General features: G+C 42.9%; 1 protein-coding gene across 1 annotated transcript in view; it reads right to left on the bottom strand.

Moving 5' to 3' along the window:
- The window catches only part of LIPI (lipase I), a 420,036-nt gene that overhangs the window by 171,447 nt on the left and 230,274 nt on the right, over nt 1–18,315 (bottom strand). Inside the window, exons 3-4 of the mRNA XM_069636429.1 lie at nt 18,067–18,175; nt 5,891–5,992 (exon numbers count right to left, since the gene is read on the bottom strand). Of these exons, the coding sequence (XP_069492530.1) occupies nt 5,891–5,992; nt 18,067–18,175 (211 nt within the window). The remainder of the gene's footprint in view (nt 1–5,890; nt 5,993–18,066; nt 18,176–18,315) is intronic.

Genomic DNA, 18,315 nt, shown 5'->3' with positions numbered 1-18,315 from the left:
AAAAGTTGTATAGGAAACAAAAACGTGAGGCAATGAATCTTCCTATTGAGACGAGATTAAATGTTTTGACAAACATTAAAACTAAATACAAAAACTGGCTTAAATCTAATTGTGCAAAGCTCTATCAGGCTGATGGCCAACTCATGCTTAATGCCATATACAGTAAAAACGTAGCTAGAATTTGGTCGCTGCTTAACGGAGCCACAATAGGTAGTCAAGTTATCTCCCAAGCCAATGAGGTCTCGGAACTTACGTGGATAGCACATTTTACTAACCTCTATAAAATCCCTGATGGAGGAACAGCTTTAGAATCTGTTAATCCACCACGCAATTTTCATTTACACTTTGACTTGGAGGATATACAACTATTCATTAATAAAGCTAGCAAGTCTGGGGCATGTGGTCCAGATGGATTATCCAATAGGATGTTTAAAGCACATCCCGTAATTTGGTCAAAAATTTTGTTTAGTATTTTTTTCCATTGTCATCAAAACTCAAACCCTACCACCTACATGGACTCATTCGATCATTGTCCCTATTTATAAAAAAGGTGACAGGAAAGATCCATCGAGTTATAGGCCAATTGCGCTATTGGATGCGCCAGCAAAAATCTTTTGTTGCATAATTCTTAGAGAGTTGAATAGGTGGACAGCGCAAGCCCACCATAACAACCCCTACCAAGCAGGTTTTGTTGCTGGTATAGGCACTATCCCTAATATCATATCTTTACACATGCTCCAGGCTGACTATGCTGCTAGAAAACAGAATTTGTATTTGGCTTTTGTAGATTTTAGAGTCGCTTTTGACTCGATATATCGATTTCTTTTGTACAACAAATTGCTCAAACATCAATGCCCTTCGTCTTTAGTAGCCTTAATTGTTTTGTTACACACTAATACTTCAATGCAAGTAAGATTGTCTATGGCCGGCGCTATGACCACAAAATTCTACACATTCAGAGGTTTACAACAGGGTTGTATTCTAGCATCGACAATATTTAATCTATTCATTTATGATCTAGGAATAGCCTTAAGTCACATTCAGAGCAACGCGCCTTCTTTGGGCACCCACAAAATTGCATACTTATTGTATGCTGACAATCTTGTGGTCATTTCACAAACTCTAGTAGGCCTACAATAGCTATTAAATGGCCTAGAAACCTATGCAAAGCAGAACCAACTGGTTATTAATACAACCAAAACTCAAACACTCATCTGCAAATGGCACCCTACTGTGAAGGTCAAATCATTTGATTGGAAATTACACAATGTAGTGTTGGATAAAGTTGTACAATATAAATACCTAGGTGTATATTTTTCGGCATCCATTCCAAATCCCCACCATGACCCATACCTGCGCGGTAAACTACGTTCTTTAATCTCGCAGGCTAAAATTCTGTTGGGAAAATTTTGCAAATTTACGATAAAACCTGTCTTAACCTTTTATCAACAAAAAGTCATCCCGATTTTGACTTATGGTGCAGAATCCATGCTCATGAAAAATGCATCATGGTGGGATGGATAAATTAGAAGCACTTTTTTGGAAACAAGTATTACACCTTCCGGGCTGTACTCCTCTTCCTCTAATCCGGTTCGAGCTAGGGTCCGTATCTATGAACTCATATGTCATTTGGAAATGTGCTCTGTTTCCCAATTGAATATTCTTGGTAAAGTGGCTTTACACCTCTTGTCTCGACAGACCACCTGTACTAAAAGTTGGTGTAATTACACCTTAGACGCCATGGCGGATGCCTCAATAGATCTTGATCTATTATTATCCAACCAAACTCGTGCTAAAATTAAAATACTTCAGCATGATTGGTGCAGCAATCAAACCAACTGTTTGAGATACAAGGATTTTGATCGTAGAACATTCGGTCACAAGTCCTACAGATGCACGGAAGATTATCTGCTTAAATTTCCTTCGTTCACTTTTCGCAATAAGCTTCTTCGTTTTCGATTAAATCTATGGCCAACCCTAGATGTTTTAGCTAGAAGAAAACTAATTGTAAAAGAAGATAATATCTGTCGCTTTTGTGGGTCACCGAATCAAAGAGAAACTATGGAGCATTGTTTGGTCTATTGTCCTCATTTCTCTATGAAAAGTTATTTTCGGAAATCTGTTTGATAATTTAAATCTGTTTTCTGTGTCTGACATCTGGCCTCGAATATTTTCCTCACCTAGATTAGCTACAAAAATTGCAATCGTTCAGTTTTTGGACGCGATTTTTCCTCAAGTACCCTATTAGAATGCGCAAATTTGGTACCAGCTGTAAATATGATTAGATCACACTTATTTCTTTTTTTTAATTATATGTTGCTAAACTATGTATATAAATTATGTAAATCTGATGTACAATTTAAGTCAATTTTACATTTTCATATGTGGTCAAAGCTGTTTTAATCTTTCCTTTAATGTTATTAATTGTGTTAATAGAAGTTGTGTTTTTTATTGTATTGTTTTGTTGAAATGAATTGAAACATTTTTTGTAAATGTGAAAGGTTGATTTTATCAACCAACCAAATAAAAAAAAAAAAGAACAACCAAAGTAGGCCAAAGCAGAGTCTGTTGTCTTCTGGTCGTTTCCCTTTCTGCTTTTTCTCTTGCAGCCTTCTCTCAGGTGTTAACTTGTTGCAGGTGTATCTTCAATATACAAATGTCTCTCTTTAGAAATATGCTTCTTTTATTGATCTCCTCTGACACTCCCCTGTGGTTTAATCCAGGAGCTCGTGTAGCTCATCCCAACTGTTCATGGGTTTTGCTTCTTTGACAATCCTACACTTATTCTCCCACATTCTTTCCTTTTACTTCATGTCTCTCACATTTTTTATGTCCAACCTTTCTGAGGTTTGTTATTACTTTATCTGAATTAGCAATCCCTCTCTTATGGGGTCTTTCTACTGGATTCTGTCTCCCGTTATTTAATGTACTTTGTAGTTTTTATTCACATCACTTTTTAAACCTTCTTGTGGAGTTTTCTCCCCACTCTTCAAAAAATACTTCTTGTGGCTTTTTCCCTCCTTCCCAGGGTATTCGTTTTCACTTTCCTTCAGTTTCACATTCAACCTCATTCGTCACATTCTTTACTTGTTCCTCATATGTCCAGTTATGCTGGTTCACTGTTCGAATATAACCCTCATTGCTTTCACAAGTTTGGCTCTTCATAACACATTGCCCCGACAACCTCCCGCTTCAATCCGGTACCTTCATGTGTCCAAGGTGTCCTCAGAGGGCCCGGCACTCGCACGGGTAGGTTTCTTGCTTTCAGGTCTCAGGCTTTGCATTCGCTAGGCCTTTGGTGTCTTTGCCGGGTGCTGCGGTCAGAGGATGCTGGCATGTGGGAGCTTGCAGTGCTCCCAGCTCCTCTGGTCTCTGTGTTATTAGATGGGCACCTGACCGACCACGGTACTGCCAAGGCCACAGCACCACTTTGGATGGTTCTTCTAACCCTGTACTCGCAATAGTTTCTCAGTGGTCTCCTTTGCTGGTCCTCTAGCATTTAAGACTGGCGTTCTCTGCTGTTCGAATAGCCGCAGACTCCATAGCTTCCCTCTACTCTGCCCCTTCAAGGCGTAATTACGTCAGGGGGCTTCCCCTCCACACCATACTCTACCTCTATGAACCTCTCATCTTGCTTACATACAAATCTCTTCTTAAAGAAATATTCCCTCTTCCTTCAAACTGTGTGTTTGATTCAACATTGCCTGAAGCCAAATAAGAGGAAGACACAGTATTCATTATGGAAGGCAGTCCCATATATGCAGATACAGTGGTTGCCTCTGGGAGTTCCCTGTGGGATTGAGAGTCCCTTTCCCCTAAGAGGGAGTCCCTCCAGTAGGGTCCCACTTGCCCAGTCCCCTAGGGAGGGTCTTGCGGAGCGAGCTCTGCTCCCTAGCCTCAAAGGGCGTGGCTCCCCCTTGGGGAGAAGGGACGCATACCCTCGATTTGTCACAGTGGTCACATATTGTTCCATCATCTTTGTTTACAGCTTCTCTTAAAACAACGTTTTTAGGACTCACTGCTACACACGGCAACTAAAATCAAGTCTTCCTACATGGAGTGCCCTTCAAAGGTTTTGCTCACTTCCAATCTGAAAAAGGTAGTAGGCCATCGGCTGTCTCTTCACCCACTGAAAAAATAACAGCACTTATGGTACGCCCAACCCAGCTACCAAGAAATGTCAAACTTGGATGTCATTTGATCCCACATCGCTTGCTTCAGCCATGTCATGCCACCCCTCAATGAAACAGTTTTTCCTGCATTCACTGCTGCCTAGCATTCTGCACCCAACTTAGAAAACGGACTTTTATGCCATATAGGAGAAAATAAAGTTGCAAAATATAACATGTTATTACCACCCCGGGACATTCTTCTTCAGCCCAGTCAAGGCCAATGAGCAGAGCCCTGACATTCACCTTAGTTGCTCCCTATTCTAAACCAAACCCCAACCCACTGTCCTTGAGTCCACAAATGTCGCATAATGAAACCCTACACTTGAGAAAAGAAGGCAGACGTGGTTTACTATACACCATGCAATGCGGAGGCACCTAAAGTCATTTTAATATAGACTGTTACATATAAATGCTAAAAGTATCTGCAATTCCAGCTACCACCCTCGAATTACAATGACACACAAAAGTATTCAGAGAAGCCTCAAACGTCCATCAACCCTAATGTATTTATTGTTTCTGATGATGACCCAGAAATGCCAACTAAGGAGCCATCGTATCCATGTGAATTGAACATTGAGCACAAACATGGGAATTGAGTTACACAAGAGTGTTCATGTCTTCTCAACTCCATCACTGTAATGAACCTCTGTCTTCCAAAAAGTGATGAGCAGATGCAACGCCTCAAAAACATGATCCCGTATTTGAAGATTGTCCCCTGCACTTGCTCGAGCTCAATGTCACCTGGCCTAGTAAGATCATTGTCTCTGTCTTCCCTCTGTTCCCCTCCCTTGCCTCATCGCGCCTTGAAACACTTGTGTATAGGCACGTTATAAATGCCATATCATATCATATCCCACAGCCAACACATCAGCCAGGCCTTCTCTTCATACCACTGGGATGCATTAAATATTAGAAGCGGATTCTTGGCTCTCCTTCGGACACACAGACCCTCCCATCACTTGGGGGAAATATTTTTGATGGACAAAAGAACTGAATATAGACCTTGGAGAACAATAGGTTCTAACCATACCCGCCTGCAGATCTCCAGGTTTAATCTGGCACAAGATTAGACTCATTGTAAACTATCCAAGATGCCCACTTGCTATTAACACAAGGCTGTCCTCTTTTGAGTGACATAGGGGGTCATTAAGAGTACGGCGGTAGGGGGTTAACGGCACCGGTAAGGATGCCGGTGCCGTTAACCCCCTACTGCTGCAGTCCGAGGTCCCTTAGCGGGTCCCACTAAGGCCGGCTGGTTTAGCCTCCAAGGTTGGAATGACCCGGTAAATCCCCATTCTGAGAACCCGGACATGAGTTTGGAGGCAGCTAATAGCACCATGGCTGCCTCCAAACTCGTAATGACCCCCATACTCTTCAGTGCACTGCTCTTTGCCGCACTTAACACATAATTACTAACATAACATAACAACTGAAAAATGTATTAATCCCAGAACATGCACCTCTTAGGCTGCTATGTTTTGTAGCATAGCTGCATTAAAGGTCACCCATCAAATAGCCTTAATAAAACATCTACAGTTTTCAGAAAACATTATTGGATCGTACCATTATCTGCCTTGCAATGTTTTTGAGTCTTGGTTGATTACTGCTATCTTCTATCATATCGCCACATGTGCATCTGTCCGCAGATTCTGTATTGGACAGCGCAAGGTTAGCTGACAAACCACTTTAAAATGCATGCAGAATAATGTAATATTTACCATCAACATCTGTATGTATGACGTCAACAAACAGTGCATCCGTAGGATCCAGCCTCTCATCCAGTGGTTTCCCGCTGTATAAAGGCCCTGCGGGATCAAGACCTAGATGCAAGAAAAAGAGCATATATGGGTAACAATCCATGCATAGAAACCTCAAAGTTAATGTCCATAGGTTCATTTTAGAATGGACCCTGCCACATTGCAGTAATCTTTCTTCCCTCTCTCATTGCTGAAATACACCTACATTTTTAGTTTGTCCCACAAGTGGTGCTTCTGCACCATCCAGTGGGGCAAACACATTGGTATTAGAGTGTGTAAAGAAAATTCTAGAACTGTACGGGCAGAACAAGTGTTGTTAGACTGCAGAGCTTGGGTGCATAGGTTGTATTTAGCATCACCGTTATGTTTGGTTTATGGGGTTCTCTTCAGTACAATTTTATTTTATTGGTGATTGTGAAAAGTGTTTTTACAGAAAGCACAGCATATATGGCAAAATCAGCCCGGTAGCAATACAGTTTCTGGGAGTTTTACAGTTTGAAAAATAATGCAAGCAAGGGGAACATTAACCCATTGGAAATAAAGCAATGAGTGATCGTACAGCCATCAGTAGATGTGCAGGTGGGACCCAAAACCAGCCGGAAAAAGAATGGGGAGTGGAGAGGGTGGGAGTAGGGAGTCAATATGGAGCTAGGTAAGAAGAAGAATACCAGGCCAGTAGTGGGTGGGTCGGGGAACACAAAACCACGGGAAAGAGGTGCGAATGGGTAACGATAGAGGAAAGAGCCCAGGAGCAGCACAGGAGAGGTTGGAGTAGAGCCTGAACCAGTTTAGAATTGTACAGGGAAGAGGAGGGAGCCCAGAACCAACTAAGTATTACATGAGCAGATGCTCCATAAGTGTTAGACTTACACCATCTAGTGCACTTCTCTAATGTTTTATTGCAGCCATTACTTTTGAATCATATGTTGCCCTTTAGTGCTACCTAGTTAGGCTACAAAGGGCCTCGTCACGAGTTTGGCCTCAGCCCTTAAATTCTGGCGGTAACGCTATTACCGCTGCATTTAAGGGCCTGCCAAATCATGAGTTGGGCGGAAAGTTTGGAGTTTTATCTCCAGCTGTTTGCTGGAGGTAAAATACTCCCCTTTCCACCCATTTTTTAGTGCTATTAGTGCAGCGCTAATAGCGCCCCAATCCCATTGGGTCCATTCTACAATGGGGAATGGGAATTTACTGCTGCACCGCTACTAGTGATCTGGCGCTAATAGCGCTGGATCAAGCAGCGGTAACCCTATTTGCATTGGCGGAATACTGCCAAGGCTCTGATAGAGCCCACAGTTTTGGCTCCAGCGGAACGTTTAATTTGCTTACATAGTCCCGGGAGGATAGCCTAGCGGCAACGTGCGCACCTTGGAAGCAAGACAACACGAAGCAACACAGGTTCGATCCCCAGGACCGCGCTTAGAAACTTCTGGGTGTTTAAGCGCGTTATAAATAAGCAACTAAGACAAAACAAAAAAAAAAACAATTCCTGTGACAGCGCCTCGATGCCCACGGGCTGTGTGCTGTGTGAGCGCTTTAAAAATGCAAAAATAAATAAAAAATAAATAGGGATTCAAGAATATTTTTTAGAGATATATGGGATTCCCTGCGGAACAGACAGAGCACTCCGAAAAGCAAACAGGGCCTTGGGTGGGACAAGAAGTCAGGTGTGGAAAGAGGGGTACAAAAACACCGCACCCTTGACGGTGCACCTTTGGCTGTGCAAATCACCCCCAGATCCCCTCGGCCTGTGATCTGGATAGTGCACTTGTGCAGCTGGGGATACATTTTTAGCAAACCACTGTTAGGGCAGGTTACATTTTTCGTTGGAATGGCCTCGATTCACAAGCATTATCTCTTTCTTGCTTCTCAGGCAAGTAGGAGAAACGTGTGCATTTTACATGATTCACGAGGAGAAACAGAGTATACACAAATCAGCTCTCAGTTGCAATTTGCAAACGCTGACATGACAACGCACGTGCTGAATGCATCAACATCAGCACCTCTCCTGTACATTTGTGACAGGGTTCGGTGGTGCCGGATAAACGGCAAGAAGGGCAGGGATCTGTTCATACCCGTGCAGTAGCCCAAAGTAATTCTTATGCAAAGCATGAATGTTTCTGTTCAGTTTTTGTATTTCTTCCCTAAATTAGCAATGGAAATATCAGGTACCCATTTTAGTTGATTGCAAGCAAAGGAGTTGGAGGCAGAAGAGGAGGAAATGTGAGTGAAAGGGCACGAGTGAAGGGGCTTGTGATGGAATACCATCTGGAGGAGTGTGCTAGCCTGACGTTTTTAGATATTTGTAAAACTAAATGAAGCAGGTGATTCTACCATAGAAAGTGAGCACTGCTAATCAGGCTCACTTAAATAATGATACTTTCTGAAAGGTGCTGTGCAAATGGCACATTTGCTGGTACTGTTTACTGACATCCCCCATAGCTCGCCTGTTTTTGGCAACATGGCAAATGCAGAGCATCCTAGGCATAGGTGCAAACAGCTTGCTGGAATGCAGATTATATATAATTGTTCATCCCCAATGCCAGGTGTCTGCAACTTGTGACTCATCAGATGTGTTGCACTATAGCCCCCATAACCCCTCACCATTAATCGTCCTGGCTAGGACTGATAGGAGTTGTGCTATAAAACACCCACATAGTCAATGGTTGTGGAGTAGTAAATACATGTAAACCATATCTGGTTTAACACTGTGGCCTTTTGGAATATACAGTAATACTGTCCAAAAGCCTTTTGATGTAATTGTGTCAGCTTGGTTACTAGTGACTCATTCAACTGTCAAAGATGTGTGTACCACTACCTAGGGATGAGATTTACCCAAAACAGACCACTTCGGTCTAGCAGTAGAAGCTCCTTTGCTCTCTCGAGGAAGGCGTGTCACAATGCCAAGAGAACAAAATACAACCCCAGTGAGCAATGAGGGGACCAGTGCCTGCCAGGACAATGGGGAGGTCACATCACAGTAATGGGAGAGGGAGGAAGTAGAGTAGCTCAGGAGAAGAAAACAGCCAGTAGCAGGGTCACACCCTTTTGGAATCTCTTAGGCCACTCACACTTCCTTTGCCCCATCCACACTTCCTGCAGAAATAGCACTCTGAGACTGAGATCACCAGGCAAATACTCATGTCACAGAAGCTTGGATTGAACCCTTGCAGAAGGCATGAATGGACCAATCTACTGTGACAAAATGATTCATTTTTGGACACCAGTACAATGTTTTGCTTTAAATACTATCGGGATGGAGTCTGGCCAACGTTCTCTCCCATAGAGGTGAAGATAAATACTTCCAAAGGGGGAACAATAACCTCTCCTCACCCAATTCAGAGGTGACCTGCTGTTTGGACAAGGCCTGCCTTTAGCTGAGACCACTGGTGAAGAGAATCGTTCCCCCTGGAAATGACAGTAATTGCAAGTGCTCTCTAGCATATTCCTGGTTTGGAAGGTCAGAAGACTCACCTTTCCCCATAGCACCGTAATGGGTTGATCAGCAACAAAGAAGCAAAGGAATGGCTCTAGGCTCTGTTTCCCACCTCAGACTGCTTTTGAGCTGGCATGACTGTTTTTGAGTCATTTTACGACATTGTGGGATTCTTGGAACTGCCTTTGTCACTCACAGCATTTTCAAACCGCTTTGAGCACCTGACTTGACCTTCGCCTGGTTGTACTGCAGCCATTTCCTCCTCTCACTTCAGAATGCATTGCATCACTGGGCTGCTGTCTCTGTCACTATCTACCTTTTCTTCAGTAGACTGAAGCCGATCAATGCTGAATGACCGCACCACGTTGCTTTACCACGTTGAACGGACTTAACCATCTCAATGGTAATTCGATCCATTGGAAAGTACCAAGAAGCCTTGCTTGATGGTGGCATGCCACCCAAGATGATGAGCAAGGTATCCACAGTGGTTTTGTCTTCTAGTCTGGTTTTAAGGGCTCTGGTGACAGTTTAAGACCTCCTCAATACCGGTTATAAGCATATTGTTGAAGTTGATCATTGGTGCAGAAACTATTGCCTCTATACCCCTGACTTCAGCTCTAGAGTTCCACCCCTAGGATGTTTGTGTTTTTAGTTTAATTAAAGACTCTTATTTATTTAATAGAAACTTGATTCGATATTCCCTTTATTTTGGTATCAATGTACTATTGGTGTGTGGGTGCTTCTTTGCTAGATCACTACATTTTTGAAGTGCATAACCTACCCTTAGCCCATGCTACATAAAGAGGCGAACAAGGTGAACTATTCAATTGTACCTGTTTTACCTTTATGATTCTGATCACTGTTCATTTAATATAAGTCTGGGAATGAGTAGGAGTTTCAAAACCACCATTCCTTCCTGATCACATACTGAGTAGTAGTCATTTCATCACACGGGTTGTCCAACTTTGAGATCTGGCACAAACTATGCCTACAGCTTAGTCAAAATGAAGTAAATTTATAGGCAATTTTAGAAACACTCTAAGTTGATATTTCACACAATTAAATGTGACAGTGTCTGGCCTTGTAAAGACAGGTCCCGGAGCTCTCGCAACCTGGGGTAAGAGGCCAAACCTCATCTTTTCCTTCCTCTTTTAAACAAGCTAACATTCTTCCAATTCTTAAAAGGATTGCTCTAAACCTTTCCTTCAATTCTAACTTTTTCCCTATATCGCTTCTCCCTTATCTCTCAAAACCTGCTAAACGTCTTGTTTACTCTCAATTTTATTCCATTATTACCAACAATTCTATTCTTCTGTGTTTTCAATCTGGCTTCTGACCCTGTAACTCTACAGAAATGGCTCTACCTTTTGGATGCAACTCACTTCTTTCCGCTCACTATGCGAAGCATTCTTCTTTCTTGATCCTTCTTGACTTGATATTGTTGACCATTCTATTCTTCTGTTCTCTCTCTCCTATCTTGGGTTTACTTGGGATGTCTCGCATTGGATCCAGTCCTACCTGTCTGATCGCAGCTACTCTGTCACTTGGGCTGGAAAATCTTCTACCCTTCCCCTGCATCATGGTATTCCTCAAGCTTCTGTTCTGGGTGTGCTCCTTTTCTCCCTTTACACTTGCCCTCTTGCATCTATAATCTCATCTGTTGGCCTGTCTCATCTCTACTCTGATGATACTCAGCTTTTCCTGTCATCTTCTGCATTTCTTCTTCTATCCATGCTACTATAACTTCTTGCCTGTTGGCTATCAAGTCTTGGATGTCTGACCACTATCTTATCATTAATCCATCTAAGACCAAGGTTCTCCTCTTCCCAGCCTTAACTATCCTTTCTCTATTGCCCCCCACTTCAATCTCCTTTCCACCCTCTTCAATTCCTATTTCTCTTTATGCCCAGAACCTGGGTGTCTATTTTGGGCTGCTAAATCTTCTCCAACCCTTCCCCTCAATCATGGTATGCCTCAAGGTTAAGTCTTGGGACCGCTCCTTTTCTCCCTTTACACTTGCATCTATAATCTCATCTTTTGACCTGTCACATTTTCTCTGTGCTGATGATACTCAGCTTTGCCTGTCCTTTACTGCATTTCCTCTTCTATCTAACTTCTTGCCTTTTAGCTATTTAGTCTTGGATGTCTGACCATTGTCTTATCCTTAATCCCTCTAAGACCGAGTTTCTTTTCTTCCCAGCCACAACTATTCCTTCTCCATTGCCCCCTCAATCTCCTTTCCCCCTCCTCACTTCCTTTTTCTCTCTCTACCCAGAATCTGGGCATCTATCTTCACTCTTCCCGTTCTCTTTCTATTCACATCTCAACCGTTTCTTGCTTGTGCAGGACCCATCTGTTCAATATCTGCAAAGCTCGGCCATTTCTCACTTTTCATGCCACTAAGCTATTAATTTCTACCCTTATTTTCTCCCGTATTTTCCATTGTTCCTCCCTTCTTTCTGGACTTGCCATCTATTGCCTAAGTCCTTCAAAGTCCATCTGTAATTTTTCCGTTCGGCCCTTTTTTCACTTTCCCCACAGGATTCCATTTCTCCAGCCCTGTCTACAATTCAATGGCTACCTTATCACTCTTGTCTTAAGTTTCATTTCTTATGTCTTGTTATTAAGTCTCTACACACTCTTTCTTCCCATTATCTGTCTTCTCTGCTTTCAGAGAAGACAAATCTCTACACCCCCACTCGATCTCCTCATTCTCAGTCCAAATTTCATCTGTCCGTCCCTCGTCCCCCATGTGCTCAATCACCCTTTTGTTCTTTTTCTCTCCTGGCTCCTCTTCACTGGAATGCTACTCCCCGTTCAATCTCTTCGCTCTAAGTCCAAAATTCCTCTGTCCGTCCCTCGTCCCCCATGTGCTCAATCACCCTTTTGTTCTTTTTCTCTCCTGGCTCCTCTTCACTGGAATTCTCCTGCCCTCTTTCTTCTTATTCTCTTTTCCATTCTGTCCTCAAGGTCCATCTGTTTTCCTTGTAAATTGGAGTTTTTCTGTCATTTTACCATTTTATTTGTACAGTTTTTTCTCTTTTGTTAAGGGCTTTGGTGATAATCACTCTATATATCTAAATAAAATACAAACACATATTAAAAAAATAATAAGAATACAAAACCCAGGGGAATTCCAGAGCCAGACCTATACCAGAGGTGGTGTGGGGAAGTTGAGGGAGATCTCGTCCCCAGTTCGATCTTGTGTGTGGAGCCATGGATGCATTCTGGCACTTCTTTCTCTGCCTAATGCCTATCAGCCTCTATCCTGGCCAGGTCTTTTTCTCAACTCTTTCAGGCAGCACCATCCAGAAAACTACAAGCACCGCAATGCACATAGACCAGCCGGACATGGTGTATCCTTCTACATTCAGGAGCAGAACTGGAAAGCTAACATCTACCCCACAATTCTTAGACTGGATATAGTGGAGCAGTGGGGTGGTGGTGGTGGAGCAGCATCAAGCAAAAGAGAGTAACAGGTGATACCTAGGCACACTCCGAAACACTCTTGGAACCGTGACTTACCCAGTGAAGGGGAGACACAGAGAACACACAACCACAGTAACAGTAATCACATAGTTGATGTATGTCATATGGGCTTTTTACATGTATAACTGAGCATAGTCAGCCTATTGGTGGATGGCAATATCAGGATCTATGAGGAGGGTGCCCAAAGATCCCGATATGAGGATGCTCCATTTAAGCGTTATAGAGGATAAGTGAGACGATGAAGCCTTGGGGGAGTTAGCAGGAGCATGGTACACAGTTAGAATGCAACGTTTTCCTCTGGCTGGCCTGGTGTCTACCCAAAGGATAGCAGGTAAACCAATTAAAGACAATCCCATCCTGTCAGCAGGGGGGGAGACAATGATGCTGTGGTTGGCGGTGTTGAATGGAGCTGAGAATTTAAGGAGGATGAGGAGGTATATGTCACTCTTATCCCTGATTTGCGAGGCATTGTCCGCCACCTGAATGGTTTCTGTGTCAATGCTGCACCTGGGGCTGAAACCCGACTGATAGTCATGTAGGAGGTGTAGTTGATTCTGGTCAATAATTATGTAACAACTACTTTTTCTAAGATGTTGCCGATAACCAGGAGGTTCGTAATGGTCCAGTAGTTGGCAAGGTCATCTTGGTCTTTTCAAAAGAGGTCGTACGAGACCAGTTTTACGATGTCTGGGAATCACCTTATAGTGAGGGAGGCATTCATGAGGAGTGTATTGAGTGCTGGGTTTGTCAATTGTTTAAGGATGGATGCCAGGATGATATTGTCAGAGTAGCAGGTTGGTATGAGGGAGTTCTGGGGGCAGCGGGGAGAATTTAGTCCAGAGGGGCATTGTGTGTATTGGGGTGCAAGGGTGGGTAAAGTTGGGGGAGCTTGATTCAATGAACTCTCTGGGTTTGGTCTATTTGTTCAAAGAAACAATTAATGATTCCATCACATTTTTCCTGGGTTGCTGGCAACTCAGGGTTGGGTGAGCGCTTGGTACAATGCTTTACTACTTTGAAGAGGGCTGTGTTTCTATTAGAGGCGGCCACAATGGTCGTGGAGTAGTGCGCAGCTTTAGCCTCAGTGATCAGAATTCCATAGTTGGCCAGGGGAATTCTGAGGTTGGTGCCATCTCCGGGGTTGCTGTTTTTGTGCCATTTCCTATGACTTTAGAAAAGCCCTAGAGAAACGGTGTCTCTAGAAGTGCTGGCCTATTATAGATATGTTTAAGGCTATTTTATCAAAATCCCAAATCTGCATACCTGTTATAACAGTTGGCTATAATCATTTGTGTTGTGTTTGGGTGGCCTCTCTCAATCATTTTCAGACTCAAATTATTGTTTTTTATCAGACATTGGCCCTCATTACAACTCAGGCGTTAAGGGTTAACGCCGTCGTTAACCCTTAACACCTGATTCCAATTTTAAAGGCTGCTTTTAGCAGCCGTTAAAATCCATGGCGCTAAACCGCCTTGGTGCTAATTACGGCACTGTAATTTACGGTGCCGTAATTAGCGCCTTCCCCACTCCCATTATGCCCTATGGGGCAAACATGGGAATGGGGAAGGGTAAATGGGAAATGGGGATTTACCGCCCCACTCACCTTGGAATGGGGCGGTAAATCCGCCATCCACCATGGTGTAAACGTAGTTTACACCATGGTGTTAAAGTTGGTGTACTTACCGCCTGGGTCGTAATGACCCCCATTGTAATTGCTAATAAAGATCATCCTCCTCCTCAAATATAGACAGCATGTTCATGTATCGACTCAGGTTGTCTGACTCCCTGTCACCCATTTCATTGGGAGCAGTGGTTGGAGGAAATAATTCTGTTTTTATAAAAGGAAGCAGAAGAATATTTTCTGCAATGAGTCGAGTATGTGTTTCAGACACGATATTACCAGCTGAACTAAAAAAGTGCTTGCAGTAAACACTGGCTGGTGAGCTCACCGTCTTGCAAGCTAATCTGGAAAGACTGCACCACAACTGCTTCTTTTATCTTCAATACCTGAATGGATCAATGTCAAATGGTATGACACGTTCCCTGAGATGGCTGTATCCAGTGTGCTTCATAGAGCACTCCCTTGACACAACCAGGACCAGTGTCGCCCTGTGAGGACACGAGTAGCTTAAAAGGTTTTCTTAGCAGGTGCCCTTTGGTTAGTTATGGGTGGAGTATATTTATGCATGAGTGTTCTATCTGAGCTAATAACCCTACTTGTATGGTTATGCTGGGTTATGCACAGGGAATCTGCTGTTTGAGAGCTGGCCCACATATCTGTTGTTAAATAGACTGTATGGCTTTCACTGACCCTCAGGGTAGAATGTACAGTTTTTCACAGGTTTTCATACAATCGCAGAACTACAAAAGTTGGAAAAAAACTTGGTCGTGGCATGTTGCAGCATGGTGCAAAGAAATTAGTGAGGGCTTTGAATCCAGTGTTTTTTAGAACACCGAATGGTTGCATGTCTTTGATGATAAACTCACCAATCAACTGGTTGATTTCGAAGGTTACTCTTTGGTTTTTAGCATAGGCAGTTCTCTTTCCTAACATGCAACTTATAGTTTGCTGCCAAAGTGGTGTATTACTACGCTCTGATGATATTACATCCCGAATCGAGTTTGTGTCATCAATCTTCTCACTTTCAACCACGAATGTTGTCTGGCCAGAATAATTTGTGCTGTCCGTTTCATGGTTGGACACTGGATGACATTGCTCAAGATGGTGCAGAAGCGAAGTTGTGCTCATTCGCGCTGCCTGTTTTCCATGACTTATGTTCTGCTTACATATGGTGCAGATAGCTGTAGTAATATCTTCAGGGTTGACTCAAAAGTGGCTCCAAACATAGGATGTTGAGGACTTAGTGCTTTAAACATGATGCCCTGAGATTCTGGGTTTCTCAATGGTACTATTGAGGACCGTTCTGTATGTGTGCATGTTTTTTCTGGGCTTTTTTTCAGGCTGTTGGTGATTTCATTTGCAGGATTCCTTGATTGAAAATCATGAAACATTGTCCTGCTATCCTTTTCTCTCTTTGCTCTATCGGCATGTTGGGTTTCACTTTGTTCCAAACTCTCCATGGGATTAGTATCTGCACACGCTACATCCGAATTAACTCCCGCTATACTGTCAGTTAGATCATGGAACGGTTCTCTTTTAAGTGAACCCAGCTCACTCGAGGACTCATCAGATTCAGATTCTCCCATTCTCTCTGTTGTGGTGTCACAAACTGTCACTTTTTCAGTTTTGTTCAGTGGCACCTCCTTCTTTGGTTGCTAATTGGCTTGCAGCAATATTAGTCAAAGACCTTTCATTTACCGATACCTTCATTGGTGCAGAAATGCCCAGGTCACTACGACCTGGAAGGTCCTGCACACATTTTCACAAGCGCTTGTAAAGCATTCAATAGTTTTGTTACTAGCCCTTTAGTGACTTTTTTAGGCACCTGTTTTGTCTTCTCTATCATTTTGCTCTCCCTCTTGCCAAAAGATTACATGATCTCGGTCCAGGTATGATACCGATACAAATGTGTCACCCCAAAAAAAAAATATTTTTCACAAACTCACAGAAAAACCACTCACTGGGCCTCATTATGAGTCCGCCAGTAGCTGTGCTGGTAAATGCGGGCACGCTGCCACTGGAGTCATTTATTTTTTGGCGCCCGGCAATGGGGACTTACCAGGCCTTACAGCCCTGGCGTGTTCCGGTAATTCCTCATTGCCGGGCGCCGGAAAATATTGCTCCCCATTCCCATTCGAGTCCCATTGGATTCATGAATGGTGAAGGTGCATCCATCAAGGCCTGTGAGCGGATGCCTTTCCGCCCGCCAGGTCAGATCTGGCGGGCGAAAAGGCACCCGCTCGCAGAACTCGTAGTTTGTCTGTCTGGAAACAACGGTACCGGCAAGCTTACCAGTACCGTTGTTTCCGGACCGGCAACCTCGTAATAACCCCCACTGTATTTCTCGCTTTCACACACATAAATTGTTCTGTCTTCCCTTCACAGATTAGCTGACAAGTTGGGGCACGAAAATAAGCTGCCTGATGAACAAATTCAACTTTTGACTGGGAAAATAAAATGTTCACAAAGAAAACTAAAAGATTGCCTGTTTAGAAGATGATGTAACAAAATAATTAATAGAAAACACCACTCTACAAACTATAAAATTAACAAAATAAATGAAAAGAGAACAAAAGAAGCAATCAGGAAAAATGGAATATAACAAGAAGACGTATTTGTAGAAAACAGTAAAATAACAGAAAGCTAAAGGGATACGATTAAACAAAATGCAACATGCTTTTGAATGGGAGGAAACATTAAGTACACTGCTGTGTAAACATGGCACTGATTGAGCCAGCATCTTGCTGACTGGGCACTGCCACGGTGAACCAGGCTCTGATTTCTTTTCTGTCATGTTAAAATAAAGTAACATCATAATACCAAAATAATCATTTTTTCTTATAGTAAAATAATTCAACTGCAAAACTGAAGTCTTTCAAGTAAAAGGGGTTTTGGAGAAAGGATGGCTTTGGATGAACCACCCAAGGCACAGAGGTCTATCTCTCTGCTCTCCCTGAAACAGAATTGCTCCATGCAGGAAATGATGGCTCCATTGCATCATTTCCTAAATCAGCATACCACAGAATGCAGTACTACCAAAGAGTACTTTTTGAGCCGAGTCGAGACATCAAATAGTCATAGCTGTACAAGTGGCTCGAATACTGGCTCGACAATGTCAAGCCATTTCGCGCTCCAGATCCAAATGGCTCGAATCTTTCGAGACGAGCCCCCATCGTTCAGATATGCTCGAATCTGATTTGGGCCAGCTCGCCCATCCCTCACATTAACCGCTGACCTAGAGGGGCTCGCTTAGACAAGCACAAAGCAGTTAATGGGATGCTCAATGTAAAGATTTAGCTGTACTTGAAAAAACTTTATGCATTACTTATTTTCAGACAGCCAATCATGGGGAAGCCACTTTATTGTTCGACAATCCCTAAAAACAATGGCATAATTCACCAAGCGTTTTTCAATGTTATAAAAGCATTGAAAAACGTTCTGTGATTCAGGCCATATGTCCCATATACATACATTACGAAATGTGTTTTTAATACTGCTTGACATTTTTCATTCACAGATGTACAAGTTACATTTGCCACATAATATACATAATTTAGATAGAATTTACTTTTTCAAGGATGACCATCCTACCTGTAATCCTTCCAAGTGTCCCATTGTACATTTGTCCCACAAATCCAGCTATATGCGCTCCAAGACTTACACCAATCAAGTACATGGATTCTGGAGTAGCCCCATCCTTCTGTAAAAGAAGACGAAACATGCTTTATGACGAATCAAGACTTGCCGCATCAACCAAGCCACATCTCAGTCACTGCTAAGATCTATTACAGACATCTCTGTTGGTCGTGATTGGTTCGGTTAGGGACTTGGCCATATGAA

This window comes from Ambystoma mexicanum, chromosome 7p (genome assembly GCF_040938575.1).
Source record: "Ambystoma mexicanum isolate Mex_15411 chromosome 7p, UKY_AmexF1_1, whole genome shotgun sequence".
In the NCBI taxonomy this organism is placed as follows: domain Eukaryota; kingdom Metazoa; phylum Chordata; class Amphibia; order Caudata; family Ambystomatidae; genus Ambystoma; species Ambystoma mexicanum.
The sequence above is the reverse complement of the archived record's forward strand: the minus strand, read 5'-3'. Positions and strand labels throughout refer to the sequence as shown.